We start from the raw sequence: 22,476 nt of genomic DNA on the forward strand, positions 1-22,476 counted from the left end.
CGAGGACAAGGCTGTGAGTGTTGACGAGGACAAGGCTGGAGATCACTCTGTCATGCTGATTGAGTTCAAATAACAGATTGGAAGCTTCAAAAGGAGGGTGGTGCTTGGAATCATTGTTCTTCCCCTGTCAACCATGGTTACCTGCAAGGAAACACGTGCTGTCATCATTGCTTTGCACAAAAAGGGCTTCATAGGCAAGAATATTGCTGCCAGTAAGATTGCACCTAAATCAACCATTTATCGGATCATCAAGAACTTCAAGGAGAGCGGTTCAATTGTTGTGAAGAAGGCTTCAGGGCGCCCAAGAAAGTCCAGCAAGCGCCAGGACCGTCTCCTAAAATTGATTCAGCTGCGGGATCGGGGCACCACCAGTACAGAGCTTGCTCAGGAATGGCAGCAGGCAGGTGTGAGTGCATCTGCACGCACAGTGAGGCGAAGACTTTTGGAGGATGGCCTGGTGTCGAGAAGGGCAGCAAAGAAGCCACTTCTCTCCAGGAAAAACATCAGGGACAGACTGATATTCTGCAAAAGGATTGGACTGCTGAGGACTGGGTTAAAGTCATTTTCTCTGATTAATCCCCTTTCCAATTGTTTGGGGCATCTGGAAAAAAGCTTGTCCGGAGAAGACAAGGTGAGCGCTACCATCAGTCCTGTGTCATGCCAACAGTAAAGCATCCTGAGACCATTCATGTGTGGGGTTGCTTCTCAGCCAAGGGAGTGGGCTCACTCACAATTTTGCCTAAGAACACAGCCATGAATAAAGAATGGTACCAACACATCCTCCGAGAGCAACTTCTCCCAACCATCCAGGAACAGTTTGGTGACGAACAATGCCTTTTCCAGCATGATGGAGCACCTTGCCATAAGGCAAAAGTGATAACTAAGTGGCTCGGGGAACAAAACATCGATATTTTGGATCCATGGCCAGGAAACTCCCCAGACCTTAATCCAATTGAGAACTTGTGTTGAATCCTCAAGAGGCGGGTGGACAAACAAAAACCCACAAACTCCAAGCATTGATTATGCAAGAATGGGCTGCCATCAGTCAGGATGTGGCCCAGAAGTTAATTGACAGCATGCCAGGGCGGATTGCAGAGGTCTTGAAAAAGAAGGGTGGGGATTCAATCTTGCAACCTTTCAGTCACCAATGCTCGAACCACTAGGCTACCTGCCGCCCAAATACAGGTGTGCCAAGATTTTAGCGTCATACCCAAGAAGACTCGAAGCTGTAATTGCTGCTAAAGGTGCTTCAACAAAGTACTGAGTAATGATTCTGAATGCCTATGTAAATGTCACATTTCAGTTTTACATTTTTAATACATTTGCAAAAATGTTGCTTTGTCATTACGGGGTATTGTGTGTAGATTGATGAGATGAAAGCACTAATACATTTTAGAATAAGGCCATAACGTAACAAAATGTGGAAAAAGTAATGGGGTCTGAATACTTTCCGAATGCACTGTATAAACTAGGATTGGGATCCAGTCCTTTTCACTTCATCCCCTGAGTTGGCTGAATTGAAATGGAATTGGCTGCAAACCTGGTGCCACGTATGCCAACCCTTTCAGGGTGCGCTAACTACAACCAAGCAGCAGCCAAGTGAACCTGCAGTAGAAGCTGTAAAAGCAGTCTTAATGTTTGTCTCTCGGACAGACCTAACTTTCTGTATCACTGTTGGACTTTCCACAGCAAATCGACAGCCTGATTCACAGTAACCTGGCAGACATTGTGGTGGAGCTGTTGATGACCCTGTATGATGGGGCTGCTACTGAGGGGGGCAGAGGGGACCTGAGGAGGTGCATAGGGTAATGTTCATTACACATCACTCCTTACCACTCCACAACACTTGCATTCACAACCTTTCATTGTCTGTGATGATATGTTCCATGTTCTCTCTAGGGAACTGGACCCAGCCCCAAACCCACCCTCCATCAGCTCCAATGTTATCAAAGCCACACTGGACTACCTCAGCAAATGTCACAGTGCCAGTCACAAGTCCCTGGTGGCCATTTTATCCAGGACACTGGTAAAATGCTGTCCTTGTCTCATAATTGTGTTGCAATTGCTGTAGAATGTTATTATAACACAATGGAACAGAATTTGGCTTTACAAAGTTGAGTGGTTTCCTGGGCACAGTTTAAAAAAAAAAAATAATCTGGAAAGGAATCCGGATTCTGTGATCAGCTTGTGTTGTGATTCTAGATCTCCATCCAGAGGATCCTGCTGGCGGTGTGTCAGAAGGCAGCTGAGACGATCAATGCCTACGAGAGGCACCGTCCTGCTGATGTACCCCATGCTTGTCTGTCTACTGCTCAGGGAGGTCAAGGACGGCCTGGGGGGAGCCTGGGCCTTCGTCCTCCGAGACATTATCGACACACTTATCCACCACATCAACAGCAGGTTAGGGGTTAACACACACACAATCTGCTGCTCTCTCACACATCTGATGGAGAGACTCGTCATTTTTTCTCTCTAATAGTTAATTGTTTTTCTACCTGTTCTTGTTTTGGCAGGTCGGCCCAGTTGGACGAGTTGTCGAGGCGTAGTTTCTCCCTGTGTTGTGACCTACTGACCTCTGTGTCCCACAGACGTGTACGTAGTTCTGTGACGACACTGGAGTGCCACCTACAGGTTATTGTTGGTACTCAATGCCCAGGTGACCAATCAACTTGCCATCTCACAGCAGGTAAGACATGGTTGTTTCACATGGCCAGTACGCTCAGAATAATTTGCTCAAAGTAGGTATTACAGTGTTCCCTGTTCTCTCCCTCTCTCTCTCTCTTTCTCTTTTTTCTCTCGGACTCCTCTTTCTGTCTCTCTTTTCGCTCTCCCCTCTTTTCGCTCGCTCTTCATTTTCTCTCTCATGTGCTATGCCTTCTGAGTGTGGGTGACAGGCGATGAGAGAGATGTGGCCTCCTGGCTTTGTGAAGATTTTATTTTCCACTGTCCTCTCTGCTCAATACCTACTATGTGTGTGTGATATTGCAACTCCCTCTCCCTGTCTCTCCCAGGTATACACAGAAGGTGCAGTGGGAGTTTAAGCTGGAAAAGAGGGCTCTGTCCAACCTGCAGGTTTACAGAAGGAACTTCCTGTGTAAGGCTGTAGGGAACTACATCCAGTGTCTGGAGCAGGGTGAGGAGCACGACACCTGGGTGTTCCGCCTGGCCTCACTGTGGTTGGAGAACGCTGACATCAAGACAGTCAATGACATGAGGGTGAGTTACTGATATCACACTAACATCACCCAATACTCACTACTAGAGGTCGACCGATTATGATTTTTCAAAGCCGATACCGATACCAATTATTGGAGGACCAAAAAAAGCCGATACCGATTAATCGGCCGATTTAATGACAATTACAACAATACTGAATGAACACTTATTTTAACTTAATATAATACATCAATAAAATAAATTTAGTCTCAAATAAATAATGAAACATGTTCAATTTGGTTTAAATAATGCAAAAACAAAGTGTTGGAGAAGAAAGTAAAAGTGCAATATGTGCCATGTAAGAAAGCTAACGTTTAAGTTCCTCGCTCAGAACATGAGAACATATGAAAGCTGGTGGTTCCTTTTAACATGAGTCTTCAATATTCCCAGGTAAGAAGTTTTAGGTTGTAGGTATTAAAGGAATTATAGGACTATTTCTATCTATACGATTTGTATTTCATATACCTTTGACTATTGGATGTTCTTATAGGCACTTTAGTATTGCCAGTGTAACAGTATAGCTTCTGTCCCTCTCCTCGCCCCTACCTGGGCTCGAACCAGGAACACATCGACAACAGTCACCCTCGAAGCAGCGTTACCCATGCAGAGCAAGGGGAACAACTACTCCAAAGTCTCAGAGCGAGTGACGTTTGAAACGCAATTAGCGCGCACCCCGCTAACTAGCTAGCCATTTCACATCGGTTACACCAGCCTGATCTCGGGAGTTGATAGGCTTGAAGTCATAAACAGCGCAATGCTTGAAGCACAGCGAAGAGCTTCTGGCAAAACGCACAAAAGTGCTGTTTGAATGAATGCTTACGAGCCTGCTGGTGCCTACCATCGCTCAGTCAGACTGCTCTATCAAATCATAGACTTAATTATAACATGATAACACACAGAAATACGAGCCTTAGGTCATTAATATGGTCGAAAACGGAAACTATCATCTCGAAAACAAAACGTTTATTCTTTCAGTGAAATACGGAACCGTTCCGTATTTTATCTAACAACCTTCAATGTTATGTCATAATTACGTACATTTCTGGCAAATTAGTTTGCAACGAGCCAGGCGGCCCAAACTGTTGCAAATACCCTGACTCTGCGTGCAATGAACGCAAGAGAAGTGACACAATTTCACCTGGTTAATATTGCCTGCTAACCTGGATTTCTTTTAGCTAAATATGCAGGTTTAAAAATATATACTTCTGTGTATTGATTTTAAGAAAGGCATTTATGTTTATGTTTAGGTACAGTCGCGCAAATGCGCTTTTGTTAAATCATCCCCCGTTTGGCGAAGTTGGCTGTCTTTGTTAGGAAGAAATAGTCTTCACACAGTTCGCAATGAGCCAGGCGGCCCAAACTGCTGCATATACCCTGACTCTGTTGCAAGAGAAGTGACACCATTTCCCTAGTTAAAATAAATTAATGTTAGCAGGAAATATTAACTAAATATGCAGGTTTAAAAATATATACTTGTGTATTGATTTTAAGAAAGGCATTGATGTTTATGGTTATGTACACGTTTGAGCAACGACAGTCCTTTTTCGCGAATGCGCACCGCATCGATTATATGCAACGCAGGACACGCTAGATAAACTAGTAATATCATCAACCATGTGTAGTTAACTAGTGATTATGATTGATTGATTGTTTTTTATAAGATAAGTTTAATGCTAGCTAGCAACTTACCTTGGCTTCTTACTGCATTCGCGTAACAGGCAGGCTCCTCGTGGAGTGCAATGTAAAGCAGGTGGTTAGAGCGTTGGACTAGTTAACTGTAAGGTTGCAAGATTGAATCCCCGAGCTGACAAGGTAAAAATCTGTCGTTCTGCCCCTGAACAAGGCAGTTAACCCACCGTTCCTAGGCCGTCATTGAAAATAAGAATGTGTTTTAACTGACTTGCCTAGTTAAATAAAGGTGTAAAAAATAAAATCCGATTGAATCGGCCCTAATTAATCGGCCATTCCGATTAATCGGCCGACCTCTACTCACTAAGTTGATACAAGATTGTTTGTTACACCGTTTGTTTAGTCTGGGCTCCATTCCAAACTTAAATCTCTCTTCACAATCAGTTTGGATCCCAGGCTACCCAGCATGAATGTGTCTTCCCATTTAGATGAGAGAAACTACAGTTTGTTTTACTATTAGTTTATTTTCTTGTGCTTCAGGGAGGTGTGAAGAGGATCCCATCCTATAAGTTTCTGCCTCTCGTGTACCAGCAGGCTGCAAGCACAGGGATAAAAAATGTCTGCTAAAGTGGCAGAGGATGTGGGTTTCCATGATGTTCTCAATGAGGTGAGACTTTAATATGTTTCAATAGGCAACAGAAGCCAAAAACATAAATGCACCTGTGAACTATAGAGTTTATCTGCCTGACACTCTTTCCTCTGGTCTAAAAAAAGACTCCAGGGCAGTGTTCGGGGACATTAGCCTGTGTAGTGTGCTGGTTTTCCTGACTCTCTGTGGTCACTGAAAGATCCCATGGAATGTAAGAGTAGGGGTGTTAACCCTGGTGTCCTGGCTAAATTCCCAATCTGGTTCTCATACCATCATGGCCACCTAATCATCCCCTGCTTCCAATTGGCTCATTAATCCCCACTCCTTTCCCATGTAACTATTCCTCAGGTCGTTGCTGTAAATGAGAATGTGTTCTCAGTCAACTTATCTGGTAAAATAAGGTTTAAATCAAATAAAACACAACCACCTTCACAAATGACTTTTGGGCTTTTACTGGTGTATGAAGTTACCGTCCCTTGTGTTCCTCTGTATAAGCCCTCCCCTTTGACCTGCCCATCATGCCGATAAAGAACCTATATGATGTCGTCATTCCTACGATGGAGATCAAGGTAGAGAATGGGTTTGATCATCTGTGGATCCCTCACTAATCTATCACCTGACATATGGGGATTTTTGTTATGCAATATGATGTTTTGCAGCCATTTTGCATAGAATTTGCACTGTAATGTATGTATACACTGGCTCCACGGTATATATTATAATTCAGAAATGTTCACAAGTTGTTCACTGTTTTCACAAGAGACAGACTGACACACATTTTCTGTTTTGACTGAGTTTATGGTATACCTGCCACCCCTACTCTGCTCTCCACAACACAATACAATCATTACTATACCTACAACAAATATTTTCTTAAACATTTGGCTATTTCTCTGATGGTACTGTAGTACCAGTCAAATGTTTGGACACACCTACTCATTCAAGGGTTTTTCTTAATTTTTTACTATTTTCTACATTGTAGAATAATATTGAAGACATCAAAACTATGAAATAACACATATGGAATCATATAGTAACCAAAAGTGTTAAACAAATAAAAATATATTTGAGATTCTTCAAAGTAGCCACCCTTTGCCTTGATAACAGCTTTGTACGGTCTTGGCATTCTCTCAACCGTGTTGTGTTGCTCAGAATTATTTTAATCAAATGTCTGATATATAATCTATTTGATTATTTTTAAAGATAATTTTGTTCTAGTACAGGTTCATTGTATCATAGGATAATAAATAGCTGATGTTAGATAAAGATAATTGATTTTTGTTCATATATTTCTTGGAGGGCTTATTCAAAACTGCAGTACAACACAAATGGAGAGGCTCTTGTACGAGAGACAAATTGAGAGCTTACTCCCTCGAGTCAATCTGAGGTGTTTAAATGGGGGCGGTAAAGTTCCACATGAGTGGCTAGTAGGGCCACCACTCATACAGACCTGACACCTGTTTGTTCAGTGTAGTGTTGAATGAATGGACTCAAAGGAGATGTAGACTTACCTCAACAGGTGGTCTTGCAAGTAAGTGTTTTTATTTACATTTTCTTACCTATAGAACCTGCCTATGCAGTTTTGAATGTTTTCTGTGTCTTATTTCCTACACCGTGGACATTAAGAATGACTGAATTGTTTTGTTTCATTGACTTCCAAGAATTGTAAAAAGTATGTTTTATAATTGTCTATTCTAAGGTTTCCTTAAGACAAAATGCATAGGACATTCACATACAAACTGGAAATTCTACCTAAAGAGTCAAATATTTGTGGCATTCCTGAATTGTTCTGAGTTGTTTAATTGCCTTTTTTAGTGTGTTAAATGTAGTTATTACATTGTAGCAGAAGTGGTCAAACTGTTTATTTAATTTCACTTGACCTTTTAATCTTGTTTACTGTATGTCTTCATCACAGTACCAGGAGTCAGATCCCTACGTCCCTAACGAGGGTTTCCATGAGGGTAAGGGGGGGGGGGGGTAGTTCCTCTGCAGAGGAACTACCCCAGTTTGTACACGAACTGGGCCCTGCACCTCCTGATAGCGCTGCCTCTATACCTGACCGCAAAGGTGTCTACCTCCATTTTTTGACAGTTGTTACATGCATACATTTTGCCCTCTTCCTGTCAGACTATTGTAATTAAGCAACAAAAATGTTTTGCGTTTAAAGCCTTGTTAGTAGTACAAATGAGTAGGTCTTTGATTATGTTAAAGAATGTAGAAGAATTCATCCATCAAGTACATAGGGACCACTGTCATCAGTGTGCTCCTTCTCCTATTGGTTGCTTGGATACTACTGTAAGTACTTGTGTTTCCCTCTTATCATTCGGCATCTACCCTAAGACAGGCATACGTCATTCACTTCAATTTGATGAATAAAACTTGTTCCCTTCCGACCATCCCTATACTCACCCTCCAGTGTCCTCTAGCCGTGCGTGTGGCGATGCTCGCAGTGTCAGCCAGTCTCAGTGGTGTGATGTGGTAAGACTGTCCAGCAGGGCAGTATGAAGCTCAGTGTTTTAAGTATCCATTTTAAATTACATTTTGGTAATTAAGCAGACAATTTACAGTCAGTGCATTAAACTTAAGTAAAACCGCAAAATAAACTTATCTGAATAAAGCAGCTATCAGCAAAATCTTTGCTAATAAGAAAAGACAAGCTCAAATGTTAGTGCAAGAAAGGCAAGTACAACAGTAAGTGTTACATTTATAAAATAACCTTTCTTAGGGTGTTGCTAGGGGCGTTCAAACGAGTTACTCTTTGAAGTTAGGTTTTCGGACGCTTTACCTTTACCCATTCCGACCCCTGGTCATCTACCCTGACAAAGATCTGTCTGGGAGATTTTACTCTACAGGTACGGTCTCCCCTATGCTTGAAGAGTGGTCTTGGTAGTTGCTCTTGAATGCAAGATTACAGAGAAACAGAACCTGCACCATGGTGCTCTCTACTTGTGTAACTCTTTATTCATAATATTCAAGTGAATAGTGAATTGTTTTTATCCAGGTTGGAATAGAGGCCGGGCGTTTTATCACGCTGGAAGGAGAGCCTTTACTTTAATCTGATCAATTGAATTATATACAATCACAATTTTGGCACTGATACATTTAAACAATCATAAACAGTTTAATTTAAATCTGCACCTGATTTTGTATCAAACACCTTTGCAAAAAATTATTTAACTTTTTGAAAATACAGTACAACACTTTTTTTTGGCCCCTATTGAAATCATGGGTAATGTAAAATGTAGAAAATGTTATTTACCATAGAAATACTCCAATATGAATGTGGCATTACAAATCAGGTTTCTGTATGTCTACTAATGGTGAGGTTTTGAAATATTATACAATCATTCATTTTGACTTAAATATCAAATATGTATATTAAGTACACAATGTCATTACAAAATCCTATTATCACGGATTGCTTCATTCTCACTCATACAGATAGTGATATTCATAATTTGACACTTTTGATCACTTTTTGCAGTTAAACAGAATGTCGCAAACCCATGCTAGTTCCCATATGAGATGCCTGTGACTTGATAGCATTGTAAACGACAAGGGACGTATATCAACCTATGTGTATCATCTTCTATTGTCTGTGACCTCCTGGTTGTACTTTGAATGAAAACATTTAGTCAACTCCAACTCTTAATAAAACAGCTTGACAAAGGACATTTCCTACAAAACATTCCTCCTTTCATCACACAGCAAAGAAGAAAATTGTAATGAAAGAATGGTAATGATACCTATGGGGAACCTTCAACAAGCTTGAGTAATTTACAATATGCTATTTTGAGTTGAGGCTTCTGAGAAGTAAAAAGAAACATTGCTGTTTAAGAGTTCTTAGGACCTTGTCTCAGGTGAGGGCAGTGCACTTCACTACCATGTTGTAGGCAGTGGGGAATCAGCAGGAAATATGTGCAAGGAGGGACTAGGCTGGCATAGAGATAGCATTCCTTTCTGCTACCCAACCTTCAGTCTAATAATGTGTCTAAATTAAATCAGAGGTTGCTGTGAAACTGGAGTGCAAAGAAAACTGGTAACATCTAAACTAAGAAGAGCATTCTCTGGTCAAACTGCAGTCTCCATGATGTGTCCAGAGAACAGTCCTATTGGTCACTGCAGCCCCAACCCCTCCCCTCTCCCTGCCTCAGTAGAATTGGAACTCCTGGTGGCCGTCGTCGTCCCACCCGAGGCCCGCCTCAGTCATTTGATGCGGTGGCGGACCAGCGAGGACTCATCAGTGATCTCGCCGGACCGGTCTCGGTGACGACAGGGCAGGACGAGGAGGAGGAGCAGGATGAGGAGCACCACGACACAGACGGCCACCAGGGCGTAGGAGATGACCCAGAGAAGGGGCTCCTTCAGCAGCCCTCCAGCAGCACAGTTAGATGCCACGTCTGCAGATGAGAAGGGCCCAGAGGTCTCTGACACGGCTATCCCACCGTTCACTGGAGAGAGGAACCAGGGTTATAATAGCTAACGTACTGTGGAATGTAAGAAGGGTATACGAAGAACACTTGACCAGGCGCATAAACGCTTACTAGCCCCCCAAAAAAACATTGTCTGATGCTATAGCCATACTATATTGGAACACCAAGGCCATATCTAAGACCCAATAATAATGTCTCCAGCACTCACCTGCACATCTGCTGACAGCGAAGCCCACTCTCTTCTCTGCCCGGTCGAAGATGACATAGAAGCCCTCCATGACGGTTGCTCCTATCACCAGGCCGTTGGCTGACGACGAGATGCCGAAGCGGAAGCAGTCCAGCGTACCGTCCACATCTGTGATTGGCTGGATATACAGCTACAGGGAGCAGTCACACTAATGTCAATAAAAGAGCTGTCGGCAAACAGATCTAAAGCTCATAACAAGATGGCTGATGTTGGTTAGAGTAAGCAAACAACAAAACACACAGAGGCAACATGGGGGACGTTTGTTGTGTCACCTGAGGGAGGATGGAGATTTTGAAGGACTGGCTGGTGTTGGTGGCTCTCAGGTAGATGGACAGTTTGGGGAAGAACCTCCACGGTGTCTCACCCTTCAACCAGCAGGCCAGTTTAGTGCCACCCCAGAACCCTGAGGTGAAGTCCTGGATCTGGACCATAGAAAGACAGTGATAGATTAAGACTCCAATAAAATGACTGAGTTGTGAAAAAAAGGTGTACTTTTACATAGATAACCACTCATTTTCTCTCAGATCCGTAGACCAGAACAAAGATGCCATATAGGGGTGGACAAATATAAGCCATGGATAGGAAATAAGTTGCAGTGTCCTCAGTCTACACAGTTACTGAAGTGTTCTCAGACAACCAGGTTATCCTAGAAGTTCTTTGTCATTTGATCATGGGCACAGCGGCTGACATACCAGAGATGTTCTTGAGATGGCCTCAACCACAGCACTGAACACATTCACAGGCAACCGCAGAAGAGTGGTTCCACTGTCCACTATGGCTTTATCCTTGTTGTACTGAGAGAAGGAGAGGGAGAGAGAAGGAAAGAGAGAGAGGAAGATGTATAAAGAAAGGGGAAAAATTTGTTTTTTTCAGTTGCATATTTCATTTCAGAAGACCTTGATCAAACAAAAAGCTGAAATGTCCACCTTGGTTCCTGGAAGGCTTCAGAAACAGGTTTAGCACATTCTTGTGTCTCAGCTCAGGCATGCTTTATTAACTGTTGCAGTTAATAAACAGTGGACAGTTTGTCTCATACCTCTTTGCAGTCCAGGTTTAGATTCTGGTCCCCAACCTCCATCTTCAATACTTCCACCTGATAGTACCACTCTTCCTTTATTGGGGTGTACCACATGGACCCCGAATACAATGTTGGTTCAACCCCTCCCATGACCTGAAACAAAACAGGATTTTTCATTCACTTTACAAATGACTGAATACAATGATAGCCTGAATACTGTAATAAAACTACAATGGCATGCCTTGGCAATGTTTGGCATGGCATTGCAGACACTGATTACACCCCACTATCTCTCCCATCTGCTGCGCTCACTCACGTGGTCGGCTCGACCGCAACTGCTCTCATAACACCAACAGACCTGCCCTCGGCAAGGGGCTATCTTAGCTTAATTAGCCATTCGCTAACTAGATTCGGTGTCCAATGGGGAAACGCATTGAGAGGCGCAGAGACTTGCTAGCGATCATGTTTCTAAGAAGCACTATGCCGCTCAGTCTAATCCACCCTTGAAAGGTTTATCTGGTCTGGGCGTCGGGTGAAATATTATGCCAAGCAACTGCCTAGCGTGTGTGAGATGAACAGCCTCAATAATCATCTTCTTTGACAGTACAACAACCAGCCTTTGTAAGGAAGTCCACCCCCCCCCCCCCCCCCACTCCTCCCATTCATAACCTTTAGCTTTCTCCTCCTGACTACTCACAAGACTTCCCCCTGTGGGGTCGGCAGTGGTGCTGGCTGACAACCCAGCTCCACACATCTGGAGGGAGAACACATCTGGGATGCCTGTCTGTCGTACCATGGAGTTAAAGAAAGGCTCCACCGAGGAGTCAGGCTGAGAAACAAGAGACATAAACACAAAACACTCTGGTCATTAACTTAGTGTAAAATAGTGTAACGTCTTGGCTGTCCTATTGGTCAATAGTGAAGCTGTAAGCACAGAGAATGACAGGAGAAAGTCTTATCAGTTATCACCCTGACTAAACAGGATCCCCCCTCTATACCTTGACTTCCCATGGTGTATATATATCAAGGGCCAGATCATCTGAACCTGAACAAAGCTGAGATCCACAGTACAGAGTGGTCACTGTATGTCAATGATTTAAAATAGTTGACCTCAAAATCTGCATAAGGCATACATTGTGTAAGCTCAGAATAGCCTAACCAACATTACGCCCCATGGTTCTGTGTGATGATGAGATCACAGTTCCATTCTGAACAGTATCATGTGTGTGAACCTTCTCCGGTTGAGTTGATTTGATCTTTGATAACATTCAGCAGCTCTTCACGCCCCACCACGCTTACGGACACCACTGTGCCAAATCAAACAGACATGGCGATATCCTTCATATCCAGAGTCCCAGAGGGCATGAGGACCCCTCCCCATTTACCCGAGCCAGCAGGGGGTAGGCCAGACCCAGGATTCCCTGCCAGTTGACCCCCGGGAGGAAGAATCCGTCAGAGGAGAGGATGGTGGCGATATTGATGGTGAGGGTGCCAGCGATGCTGGGTATGAGGACGCGGTCGGTGCCCAGCTCGCCCTCCCAGTTGCCCTGGGTGTACTTGACGGCCACGCCCCTGCCAGTGGACTTGTACGTACTGGAGCTGAACACAGGGACGGTCGGGGAGATTAACCAGCACTCTTAGACAAAGGAAATCTTATCAAACGAATGCCTGAGACAATTATAAACAAACATAAAACATGATCAGATTGTAGTATAAATTATGAGATTGATGTGAAACACTGATTATTTAATTAAGGCATTTTCTAATATTATTAGGCCACCAAATATAATGCGTAGCCTTCTCATTGACCTAATAGAAAGAGATATTCCACAGAGCAAATATGCGAGCCTGACTCACAGTGCTGTGTTGAAGAAGTGTGTGATGAAGGGATGTGCTGCTGCAGCCACTGCAAAGTTACTGCTTCCCGTATCAACCAGGATATTCAGCTGGAAAAACAAAAGAGTAGTGAGTACTTTATCAGTCATTCAACCATCTGTGTTACTCATCCGCACCCTTTTTAAAACCTCTCTGGGATATATGGGACGCTAGCGTCCCACTTAACCAACAGCCAGTGAAATTGCAGGGCGCCAAATCCAAAACAGAAATCTCATAATTAAAATTCCTCAAACATAAATGTATTATATACCATTTAAAGATAAACTTCTCGTTAATCCAGCCACAGTGTCTGATTTCAAAAAGGCTTTACGGCGAAAGCATACCTTGCGATTATGTTAGGTCAGCGCCAAGTCACAGAAAAACATACAGCCATTTTCCAAAGAAGGAGAGGTGTCACAAAACTCAGAAATAGCGTTCTAAATATTCACTTACCTTTGATGATCTTCATCTGAATGCACTCCCAGGAATCCCAGTTCCACAATAAATATTTGTTTTGTTCGATAAAGTCCATCATTTATGTCCAAATACCTCCTTTTTGTTCGCGCGTTTAGCCCAGTAATCCAAATGCTCAATGCGCGATCACTTAGTTCAGACGAAAAGTCAAAAAAGTTATATTACAGTTCGTAGAAACATGTCAAACGATGTATAGAATCAATCTTTAGGATGTTTTTATCATAAATCTTCAATAATGTTTCAACCGGACAATTCCTTTGTCTTTAGAAAGGAAAAAGAACGCAGCTAACTCTCACGGCCGCACACCTGACTGAGCTCATGGCATTCTGCCAGACCCCTGACTCAAACAGCTCTTATAGCCTGAAACAAGGTTCTAAAGACTGTTGACATCTAGTGGAAGCCTTAGGAAGTGCAATATGACCCCATAGACACTGTATATTGGATAGGCAATGAATTGAAAAAATACAAACCTCAGATTTCACACTTCCTGGTTGTTTTTTTCTCAGGTTTTTGCCTGCCATATGAGTTATGTTATACTCACAGACATCATTCAAACAGTTTTAGAAACTTCAGAGTGTTTTCTAACCAAATCTACTAATTATATGCATATTCTAGCTTCTGGGCCTGAGTAGCAGGCAGTTTACTCTGGGCACCTTATTCATCCAAGCTACTCAATACTGCCCCCCAGTCCCAAAGAAGTTTAAGACACGCCATAAACACACAAACTGACTCAGTCAGCGATCGTGCTTTGAGCAGGACAGGTTATTTACTATGCTTCGGACGTCTGAAGATATAAAAAAAAAGCTCTCTGGTCTGGTATCTTTTGAAAAAACATGACCACGTTACGCCCGCCCATTGCTCCAGTCTAAAACTCCCTCCATCCTGGTATGTCAGTGGTGTGCAAGCAAGAGCAAAACGTGAGCTAGCAAAGCAGCAGTTGAGATCATGTTGTCTCAGGCATCAATTCAACTAGGGGAACTAATGAGATAACCGACTTCTGTCACCTCGGTGACGCGCAGAAGGGTCATTACTGAACATTCCTCATCATTAAAGAGGCTGTGCTCTCCACAGCTCCACTCGCAACAAAGGAGTTTATTTACCATTTAAACGTGTTAGGCTGCTTAACTAACCTTTAAAGCACTTTGGATTGATGGAGGAGAGGCAACAAAAGGAACACACAGGAAAGCGGTCTGCTGGTGTGACATTACACTTCCTGCGTCTTCCCTAAAGCAGCCTGAGGAAAATGTGATTTTCGGGATATTTGTTTCCATTCAACTAAAGCGTGGGCTTCGTCAAAGCTAAGAATAAGAAGTAACTCATTCAGAAATTTTACAGTGAAGACCTTACTTGACACTCAGACAAAACAAATGTAGCATTCTGCTCTCAATAACTAGGCTACTCAAGAGTATTCTGAATTCTTGTTGTCGACACGGTTCTGAGAAGAAAAAACCCCCCAGATGAGCAGGAACTATTGATGACCGACAAAAACTGAGTAAATAGGCCTAGCTATCCCTCACAATATAGGCTATACAAAAACCCTAGCAGGATCTACACACAACACCCAATAATGACAAAGTGAAAACATGTTTAGACTTTTTTGCAAATGTATTGAAAATTAAATACAAATGATTAATTTACATAAGTATTCACACCCCTGAGTCAATACATCACATTACAGCTGTGAGCCTTTCTGGGTAAGTCTTTAAGAGCTTTGGACACCTGGATTGTACAATATTTGCACATTATTGTTTTAAAAATTCTTCAAGCTGTCAAAACTAACTAGGTCACTTAACTCCATTGTATATTTGGCAATGGCATGCTTTATATTTTATGTTATTGTCCTGCTGAAAGGTGAATTTGTCTCCCAGGAAAGCCTGAACCAGGTTTTCCCTCTAGGATTTTGCCTGTGCTTAGCTCCATTCCATTTCTTTTTATATATATAAAAATAAATAAACTCCCTAGTCCTACCCATAACATGGGTAGGACTAGAAATGCCTACCCAGAACATGATGCAACCACCACCATGCTTGGAAACATGAAGAGTGGTACTCAGTGGTGTTGAATTTGCACCAAACGCTTTGTATTCAGGACATAAAGTTCATTTCTTTGCCACATTTTTGGCAGTTTTACATTAGTGCCTTATTGCAAACAGGATGCGTATTCTGTACAGGCTTCCTTTTCACTCTGTCATTTAGGTTAGTATTGTGGAGTAACTCCAATGTTGTTGATCCATCTTCAGTTTTCTCCTATCACAGCCATTACAAACTCTAACAGTTTTAAAGTCACCATTGGCCTCACTGTGAAATCCCTGAGCGGTTTCCTTCCTCTCCGGCAACTGATTTAGGAAGGATGCCTGTATCTTTGTAGTGACTGGCTGTATTGATACACCATCAAAAGTGTAATTAATAACTTCACCATGCTCAAAGGGATATTTAATGTCAGGTTTAAAAAATAAAAAATAAAACAATCAACCAATATGTGCTCTTCTTTGCGAGGCTTTGGAAAACCTCCCTGATCTTTGTGTCTGAAATTCACTGCTCGACTGAGGGACCTTACAATTATCTGTATGTGTGGGGTACAGAGATGAGGTAGTAATTCAAAAATCATGTTAAACACTATTATTGCACACAGAGTCCATGCAACTTAAGCACATTTTTACTCCTGAACTTATTTAGGCTTGCCATAACAAAAGGGGTTGAATGCTTATTGACTCAAGACATTTAAGCTTTTCATTTTCAATGAATTAGTAAACATTTCTAAAAACATAATTCCACTTTGACATTATGGGGTATTGTGTGTAGGCCAGTGATACAAAATCTCAATTTAATCCATTTTATATTCAGGTTGTAACAACAAAATGTGTAAAAAGTTGAGGGGTGTGAATACTTTCTGAAGGTACTGTACTTCCTCAAAGCTCTGTTGCGTCCCTATCAGTGTTCCCTAGTTGGACTGGCTGAAGTCCCACCACTATGGCTCTGCCATCTGAAACCCTACTGCCACCACACAGATGGCAGCACGCCACTCACGCTGGGCCCAAACCAGACAGACCATCCTGACGCAGCCTGTTGGGGAAAACGAGGGACATTTCCTTGTACCTCCTACCCTCTCAATCCTCTTCTGTACTCCCCTAGCTTGGCTGGGCTGAACCACCAGGCAAATCCCTTCTCTTCCCCATCCCTGAGCCAGCATGGCGGCTTGGTCGCCTGGGGTTGAGCCTTGCCTGGCTAATTAGCAGAGGCTCTGTGGCGGGGTTGTGCATCTGCTACCTGTTTGTACCAATTAGCAGATGTGAGGCACTCCAGCCGACACCTCGGCCTAGCTGCGATGGGGCTAACAGATGTGGCAATTAGTGGTTCATCTGAATAACGCCTTGTTTAACACCAGGCCTTTAATTATATCATAGATAGAACTGCTTGAGGATTAGTGTTATTATGCCCCCCTCCCCTTGTTCTCTCTTCCCCTCCCCACCTCTTCTCTCCTCCCTACCTCTTCTCTCCCCTCCCTACCTCTTCTCTCCCCTCTCTACCTACCTCTTCTCTCCCCTCCCTCCCTACCTCTTCGCTCCCCTCCCTCCCTACCTCTTCTCTCCCCTCCCTCCCTACCTCTTCTCTCCCCTCCCTACCTACCTCTTCTCTCCCCTCCCTACCTACCTCTTCTCTCCCCTCCCTACCTACCTCTTCTCTCCCCTCCCTACCTCTCATCTGATTATAGTCAGAAGTGTTGCTTAGCCAGGTTCATTTTAGTGAGGTCAGATTCCTTCAGTGTGATCATTCCACTAATAAGCACAGGGAAATGACAAGGCAGAAATATGCTTGATAAGATTGTGGGAACCAGAGTCTGGCTGTGCCATAGCCATGGTACCTTGCTAACACCCAACTCTTGGTCCAACAATAAAAAGTGTTCCAGCTAAGAACACACTGGCTTTATCAAGAACATACTAACATATTGTAAACATTCCAAAGTCTGGGAAGTGTGGGTACCTAAAACTGCATGCAATTAGGGCCAAATTGCAAAACCAGGCATAAATGAGGACAGGGGGAAATAGATGGTGATGGAGAGGGAGATATTTACATAAAACCTAGAACAAAAGAAGAACTGAAACTGTGGGCCACATTCCTCCAGATCCATTGGTAGAGTTTGAGCAGATTTCAGCTTTCTCCCTGAGCCTTTGTGCCTCATAATCCTGGTCAGCTGCCTGGCCAGTGAAGCCCAAGCAGAGGCCCGAGTCTAGCAGCATCATGTGAGCTCATGTGCGTGGGGGCTTACATGGCAGAACCAGGCCCTGGGCTCAGAGCTGGCTGCAGTCTCACTCTCGCCGTCACCCCCTCCCACCCGCCCGCGCCCCAGGGGCTCACAACCTCCCCACACCCTCTCTCCATATCACATGCTGGCTAGAATAACTATTTGCAGACAGACAGGCTTGGTCATAAGTTAGCCTATTAAATATCATGGCCTAAATGTGAACATGTATTGCATTATGTAGTTGAATTTGTAGGCTCTATTACAGTGTATTAACAACACTTTATTATATATATATATATATATATATATATACTGAGAATACCAAACATTAGGAACACCTTCCAGTGCTTGACTGGAGCTCACAGGAGCAGAGTACTGGCGCCTCAAATTTTCTACTGCTTGAGCTCCTATTCCTCTTATAGAATATTAGCTCAAAAGTATTTTGGAGGTCCTGCACCTAAATATAAACAATACCAGCACCCAAAATGAGTACTGGAACCTAGTTCAGTCCAAGTCAAGCACCTTCCTAATATTGAGTTGCATCCCCCCTTTTGCCCTCTGAACAGCCTCCATAACAGCCTCCATTACACCTCCACAAGGTGTTAAAAGCATTCCACAGGGATGCTGGCCTATGTTGACTCCAATGCTTCCTACAGTTGTATCATGTTGGCTGGATATCCTTTGGGTGGTGGATCATTCTTGATACACACGGGAAACTGTGGAGCATGAAAAACCCAGCAGCGTTGCAGTTCTTGATACAAAGAGTGCCCATGGCACTTACTACCATTCCCAGTTCAAAAGCACTTAAATGTTTTGTCTTGCCCATTCACCCTCTGAATGGCACACATACACAATCCATGCTCCAATTGTCTCAAGGCTTAAAAATCCTTCTTTAACCTATCTCCCCTTTCATCTACACTGATGGAAGTGGATTTAAAAAGTGACATCAATAAGGGATCATAGCTTTCACCTGTTCAATCTGTCATGCAAAAAGCAGCTGTTTTGTATACACATATATACATACATACATACATACATACATACATACATACATACATACATACATACATACATATATAAATAATGTCTACTTCATTCGATTACATTTGGACTGTGAAACTAAAGAGGTCAAGAAATGTATTCCACATTGAAAACTTTAAAACAATAGGTCATATTTTGATATACCTTTTGACCAGGGGTACCCAGTGTCATCTCCATGTAGTAACCTCTGCCAGAATCGCCTTGTAAGTTATTGACCATGTCCAAAAAGTTCACTATTCCAGCTGGATCAGATGCCAGGGACAGTCCATTTCCTGAGGCTTGTATTAGTTTCAGAGGAGTTAAATCCAAATCCAAAGAAGAGTTAAACTTACCTGTAAATATTTTAAGTGGAATGGTATAGAGAGATTTTGCCATTCCAAAACAGAGCATGATAAATAATGCTCTAAGGGGGATCGAACCGTTATGGTAAGCCATGGCAAATATTATTCAGGGAAAGTCAAACCTCGGAAAAATTCCTGCTCCTTGTTCAAAGTTTGCTCCTTAGTTTTCAGCTTGGCCATCATGAGACCTCCAGTGAGGTAATCATGGTGATCGTGATGTTCAGACGACGACGCTGAAGAAACATAACAAACAACCTCGGCTTTCACATTCAGACGCTTTCACAAGTTTACTACTCTCTCCAAAACTTGTTTGCCTTATTTATTATTTTCGGACGGATGACTTCCTGAATTCCATATCACGGATGTGACGAAGTGCCACAACTTTTATTTTTTTGGTCAGGGAAGATTTGCTTGGAGGGCGCCTATGGGGCGCACCATAGAGATAGTTAGAGGACTTATATCCGTGTCGTTATAGCGTATGTGACAGCATGGGCAGCGCCAATGAGGCTACAACCCATAGCAATCCCCACCCAGTTGACTACTCGGACTACTTTAACATGGTGGAAGCCTCAATGGCGCTGCCCATGATAAAATTGTCTTTTGGACACTAGAGGCCTCTATCATTGTCAACGTGATTTCCGTGTGTTTTGTATATACTTCCACACTATGAATTTGGAATAATACTGTAAAATTGTGAACATGGTGATAATGCTGTTTTAGTGTAAGAGCTGTTTGAAAAGACCAGCTGAAATGTATGCCTGTTTTGGTGGGATGGAGGGACATCACCATACAGTAAATTAGTTAATAGACCAATAACAAAGAAAATTCAAAAACTCTGCCAATAACAGCTATTATTCAGTTTCCCCCTCCCTACTCAGATCACTCCCACACTAACTTAACATAGTAGGCATAAAATAATTGCCCTACATACTGGTCTTGAGGAGAAGAAGAAAAACTGTCCAGGGGAGGGTCTCTTCTGCACTGTTCAACCAATCTAGTCAATGTGGAGGAGGAGTTAAGATAGAGTGTCACCTTGTTATTATCGTCCAAAAGTGGAAGTCAGATTACAGGCTCTCTTTCCATTAACCCCTGAAAACTGGAACATCCGGTTGCTGGGATACTCCCAGATAGTTGTCGCAAAATTCTTGCTTGAGAAATTGCGATTTGCTAAGAAACAATTTTTTTTGTTATTTTTTACCAAATCAAATCAAATTGTATTGGTCAAACACATGGTTAGCAGATGTTAATGTGAGTGTAGCGAAATGCTTGTGCTTCTAGTTCCAACAGTGCAGTAATATCTAACAAGTAATCTAACAATTCCCAACCACTACTTAATACACACAAATCTAACAAGTAATCTAACAATTCCCCAACAACTACCTAATACACATGAGATATGAGTAATGTAAGATATGTAGACATTATTAAAGTGGCATTATTTCGAGGGGTATTGTTTAATGTGACTAGTGATCCATTTACTAAATTGTCCAATGATTGGATCTCAATGTATGCAGCAGCCTCTCTGAGTTAGTGATTGCTGTTTAGCAGTCTGATGGCCTTGAGATATAAGCTGTTTCTCAATCTCTCGTTCCCAGCTTTGATGTACCTGTACTGACCTTGCCTTCTGGATGATAGCGGTGTGAACAGGCAGTGGCTCGGGTGGTTGTTGTCCTTGATTATCTTTTTGGCCTTCCTGTGACATCGGGTGCTGTAGGTGTCATGGAGGGCAGGTAGTTTGCCCCCGGTGATGCATTGTGCAGACAGCACTACCCTCTGGAGAGCCTTGCGATTTGAGGGTGGTGCAGTTGCCGTACCAGGCTGTGATACAGCCCGACAGGATGCTCTCGATTGTGCATCTGTAAAAGTTTGTCAGGGTTTTGGGTGACAAGCCAACATTTCTTCAGCCTCCTGAGGTTGAAGAGGCACTGTTGCACCTTCTTCGCCACACTGTCCACACATTTCAGTTTGTCTGTGATGTGTACGCCCAGGAACTTACAACTTTCCACCTTCTCCACAGCTATCCCTTCGATGTGGATAAGGGGGTGCTCCCTCTGCTGTTTCCAGAAGTCCACGATCATCTCCTTTGTTTTGTTGACGTTGAGTGAGAGGTTGTTTTCCTGACACCACACTCCGAGTGCCCTCACCTCCTCCCTGTAGGCTGTCTCGTCGTTGTTGGTGATCAAGCCCACTACTGTTGTGTCGTCTGCAAACTTGATGATTGAGTTGGAGGCGTGCATGGCCACGCAGTCGTGGGTGAACAGGGAGTACAGGAGAGGGCTGAGCCCACACCCTTGTGGGACCCCAGTGTTGAGGGTCAGCGAAGTGGAGATGTTGTTTCCTACCTTCACCACCTGGGGGTGGCCCGTCAGAAAGTCCAGGACTCAGTTGCACAGGGAGGGGTTGAGACCCAGGGCCTCCAGCTTGATGATGAGCTTGGAGGGTATTATGGTGTTGAATGCTGGGCTGTAGTCAATGAACTGCATTCTTACATAGAGTGGCTTGCGAAAGTATTCACCCCCCTTGGCATTTTTCCTATTTTGTTACCTTACAACCTGGAATTAAAATAGATTTTTGGGGGGGTTTGTATCATTTTGATTTGCACAACATGCTTACCATTTTGAAGATGCAAAATATATGTTTTTGTGAAACAAACAATAAATAAGACAAAAAAAACTTGAGCATGCATAACTATTCACCCCCCAAAGTCAATACTTTGTAGAAACCCCTTTTGCAGCAATTACAGCTGCAAGTCTCTTGTGGTATGTCTCTTTAAGTTTGGCACATCTAGCCACTGGGATTTATGCCCATTCTTCAATGCAAAACTGCTCCAGCTCCTTCAAGTTGGATGGGTTCCACTGGTGTACAGCAATCTTTAAGTCATACCACAGATTCTCGATTGGATTGAGGTCTGGGCTTTGATTAAGCCATTCCAAGACATTTAAATGTTTCTCCTTAAACCACTCGAGTGTTGCTTTAGTAGTATGCTTAGGGTCATTTTTAAATTGATTTATTATATAACTAGGCAAGTCAGTTAAGAACAAATTATTATTTACAATGACAGCCTAGGAACAGTGGGTTAACTGCCTTGTTCAGGGGCAGAACGGCAGATTTTTACCTTGTCAGCTCGGGGATTCAATCTAGCAACCTTTCGGTTACTGGCCCAATGCTCTAACCACTAGGCTACCTGCCGCTTTGTCCTGCTGGAAGGTGAATCTCTGGAAGACTGAAACAGGTTTCCCTCAAGTATTTCCCTGTATTTAGCGCCATCATTACTTCAATTCTGACCAGTTTCTCAGTCCCTGCCGATGTAA

The 22,476-nt window shown here is 43.0% G+C and overlaps 2 protein-coding genes across 2 annotated transcripts; one reads left to right on the plus strand and one right to left on the minus strand.

Moving 5' to 3' along the window:
* Positions 1-9: 9 nt before the first annotated feature.
* LOC139548114 (serine-protein kinase ATM-like) lies at positions 10-9,629 on the plus strand. The gene is made up of 6 exons (XM_071357491.1): positions 10-1,805; positions 1,900-2,026; positions 2,203-2,400; positions 2,514-2,686; positions 3,012-3,216; positions 5,386-9,629. Exons 1-4 carry the CDS (start codon positions 1,744-1,746, stop codon positions 2,544-2,546), a joined length of 420 nt encoding a protein of 139 aa, XP_071213592.1. The 5' UTR covers positions 10-1,743; the 3' UTR covers positions 2,547-2,686; positions 3,012-3,216; positions 5,386-9,629.
* Positions 8,438-19,578, minus strand: LOC139548113 (beta-secretase 2-like). The gene is made up of 9 exons (XM_071357490.1): positions 18,969-19,578; positions 13,050-13,138; positions 12,578-12,791; positions 11,890-12,021; positions 11,211-11,345; positions 10,867-10,968; positions 10,447-10,596; positions 10,136-10,304; positions 8,438-9,945 (listed from the first exon to the last, which is right to left on the minus strand). The coding sequence occupies exons 1-9, from the start codon at positions 19,257-19,259 to the stop codon at positions 9,701-9,703; spliced, it is 1,527 nt and encodes a 508-aa protein (XP_071213591.1). The 5' UTR covers positions 19,260-19,578; the 3' UTR covers positions 8,438-9,700.
* Positions 19,579-22,476: the final 2,898 nt, after the last annotated feature.

This window comes from Salvelinus alpinus, chromosome 21 (genome assembly GCF_045679555.1).
Source record: "Salvelinus alpinus chromosome 21, SLU_Salpinus.1, whole genome shotgun sequence".
NCBI classification, from domain to species: Eukaryota; Metazoa; Chordata; class Actinopteri; order Salmoniformes; family Salmonidae; genus Salvelinus; species Salvelinus alpinus.